General features: G+C 36.3%; 1 protein-coding gene across 1 annotated transcript; it reads right to left on the reverse strand.

Annotated features, from left to right (window-relative positions):
• Positions 1–213: 213 nt before the first annotated feature.
• On the reverse strand, positions 214–936 carry LOC131934517 (zinc finger MYM-type protein 1-like; the record flags this gene model as incomplete). Its single annotated transcript, XM_059290556.1, has 1 exon — positions 214–936. A coding segment is annotated over exon 1 (723 nt), but the record flags the coding sequence as incomplete, so codon positions are not given.
• Positions 937–1,379: the final 443 nt, after the last annotated feature.

A 1,379-nucleotide genomic window follows, 5' to 3' on the forward strand; every position in this document is an offset into this window, starting at 1 on the left:
AATTTCCAGTGCATCAACAGTTGCTTTTTGAAGCTGTATAAAAACGTTGACAGACTCATGACGCTCAATCCATCTGGTTGCGCACAATCGTTTAAGTCGAGATGCTGATGCTTTAGGTGTTAATTTCTCTATTGAATTTGCAAGCAAAGATTGTCGTTTTGGTGTGTTAAAAAATGTGTATGTACTATTAAGGATTCCCATACAGTTTCTCACAGCTGGTAGTTCGCAGGCATCAGAAAGTGCTAGGTTTAGACTGTGAGATGCGCAATGCACGTAAATAGCCAAATCAAATTTCTCAGCAACATATTGTTGCGCCCCATGAAGTCGACCACTCATTGCAGCGGCTCCATCATATCCTTGACCTATCATAAAATTACCGTCTATGTGTAAATTTGCTAGAGTGTCCATTAAAACATTTGCAAGTCCTTTGCCTGTTAGATCAGTTACACCTACACACTGTAGGAAATCCTCCCTTATTTTCTTTATGTCGTTATCATAGTAGCGAACACACAACGAAAATTGCTCCATACCAGCTATATCACTAGTTTCATCGGCTAAGACAGAAAACAATTTAACAGAAGTAATTTTCGCAACAATCTTTTGAACAATTAATTTATTGCACACATTTATCACTTCATTCTGAATGGTGGGACTTAAGTATCTTGCATTTTTTGAAGAATTTTCTAGATGATGTTTAAGTGTTTCGTCTCCACCCATGGCTTTGTATCTCAAAAGAGCTCGAAAATTTCCATCATTTTCGTCAGGATCCTCCAACTGAAAATTTCCGAAATCCCTGTGCCCCCTAAGTGCAAGACCTTGTCGGCCGCAAAAAATTATAGTTTCTATTATGGGCGCTAACCTTAAACGATTTTCTAGAATTTGTTGACTTAATGATGAGTTCAAGGCGATGTTAATAGGTTCTATTTTTTTCTCCATAACCGATTTACGATTTTGGGAAAGTAAAATTGCTCTTTTATGATATTCACATTGCTGGTGCTCATTAAACTTGTCTGTTGCCTTTTTCCAGTTTGAAAATGGAATTTTCGATAACTTACCTAAAGGCTGACTACCTACACCACCATAATTCAAACTAAAAAAAACACAATATTTGCAAAATGCGCCATCAAGTAATTTGGAATAAGTCAACCAGTTCCACCTAAGTAGCCACGAATATTGAAACTTTAAATTTCTTTGTCCGCTTGCTGGAAATTTAAAAAGTTCTTCAAGACGCCAGATGTTTTCTAATAAATACAACCGTGTATCATCTGTAATAACTCCTTTGATAAAATTGCCGATATCATTTGCATAAGAAACAGTCAAAGGTGCTGAATTTATGGAAATTTCTTGATGTAATGTAGTTTGAGAGTCAATAGTACCAT

This window comes from Physella acuta, unplaced genomic scaffold (assembly GCF_028476545.2).
Source record: "Physella acuta isolate Inbredline_101_S28 unplaced genomic scaffold, ASM2847654v3 ptg002858l, whole genome shotgun sequence".
NCBI classification, from domain to species: domain Eukaryota; kingdom Metazoa; phylum Mollusca; class Gastropoda; family Physidae; genus Physella; species Physella acuta.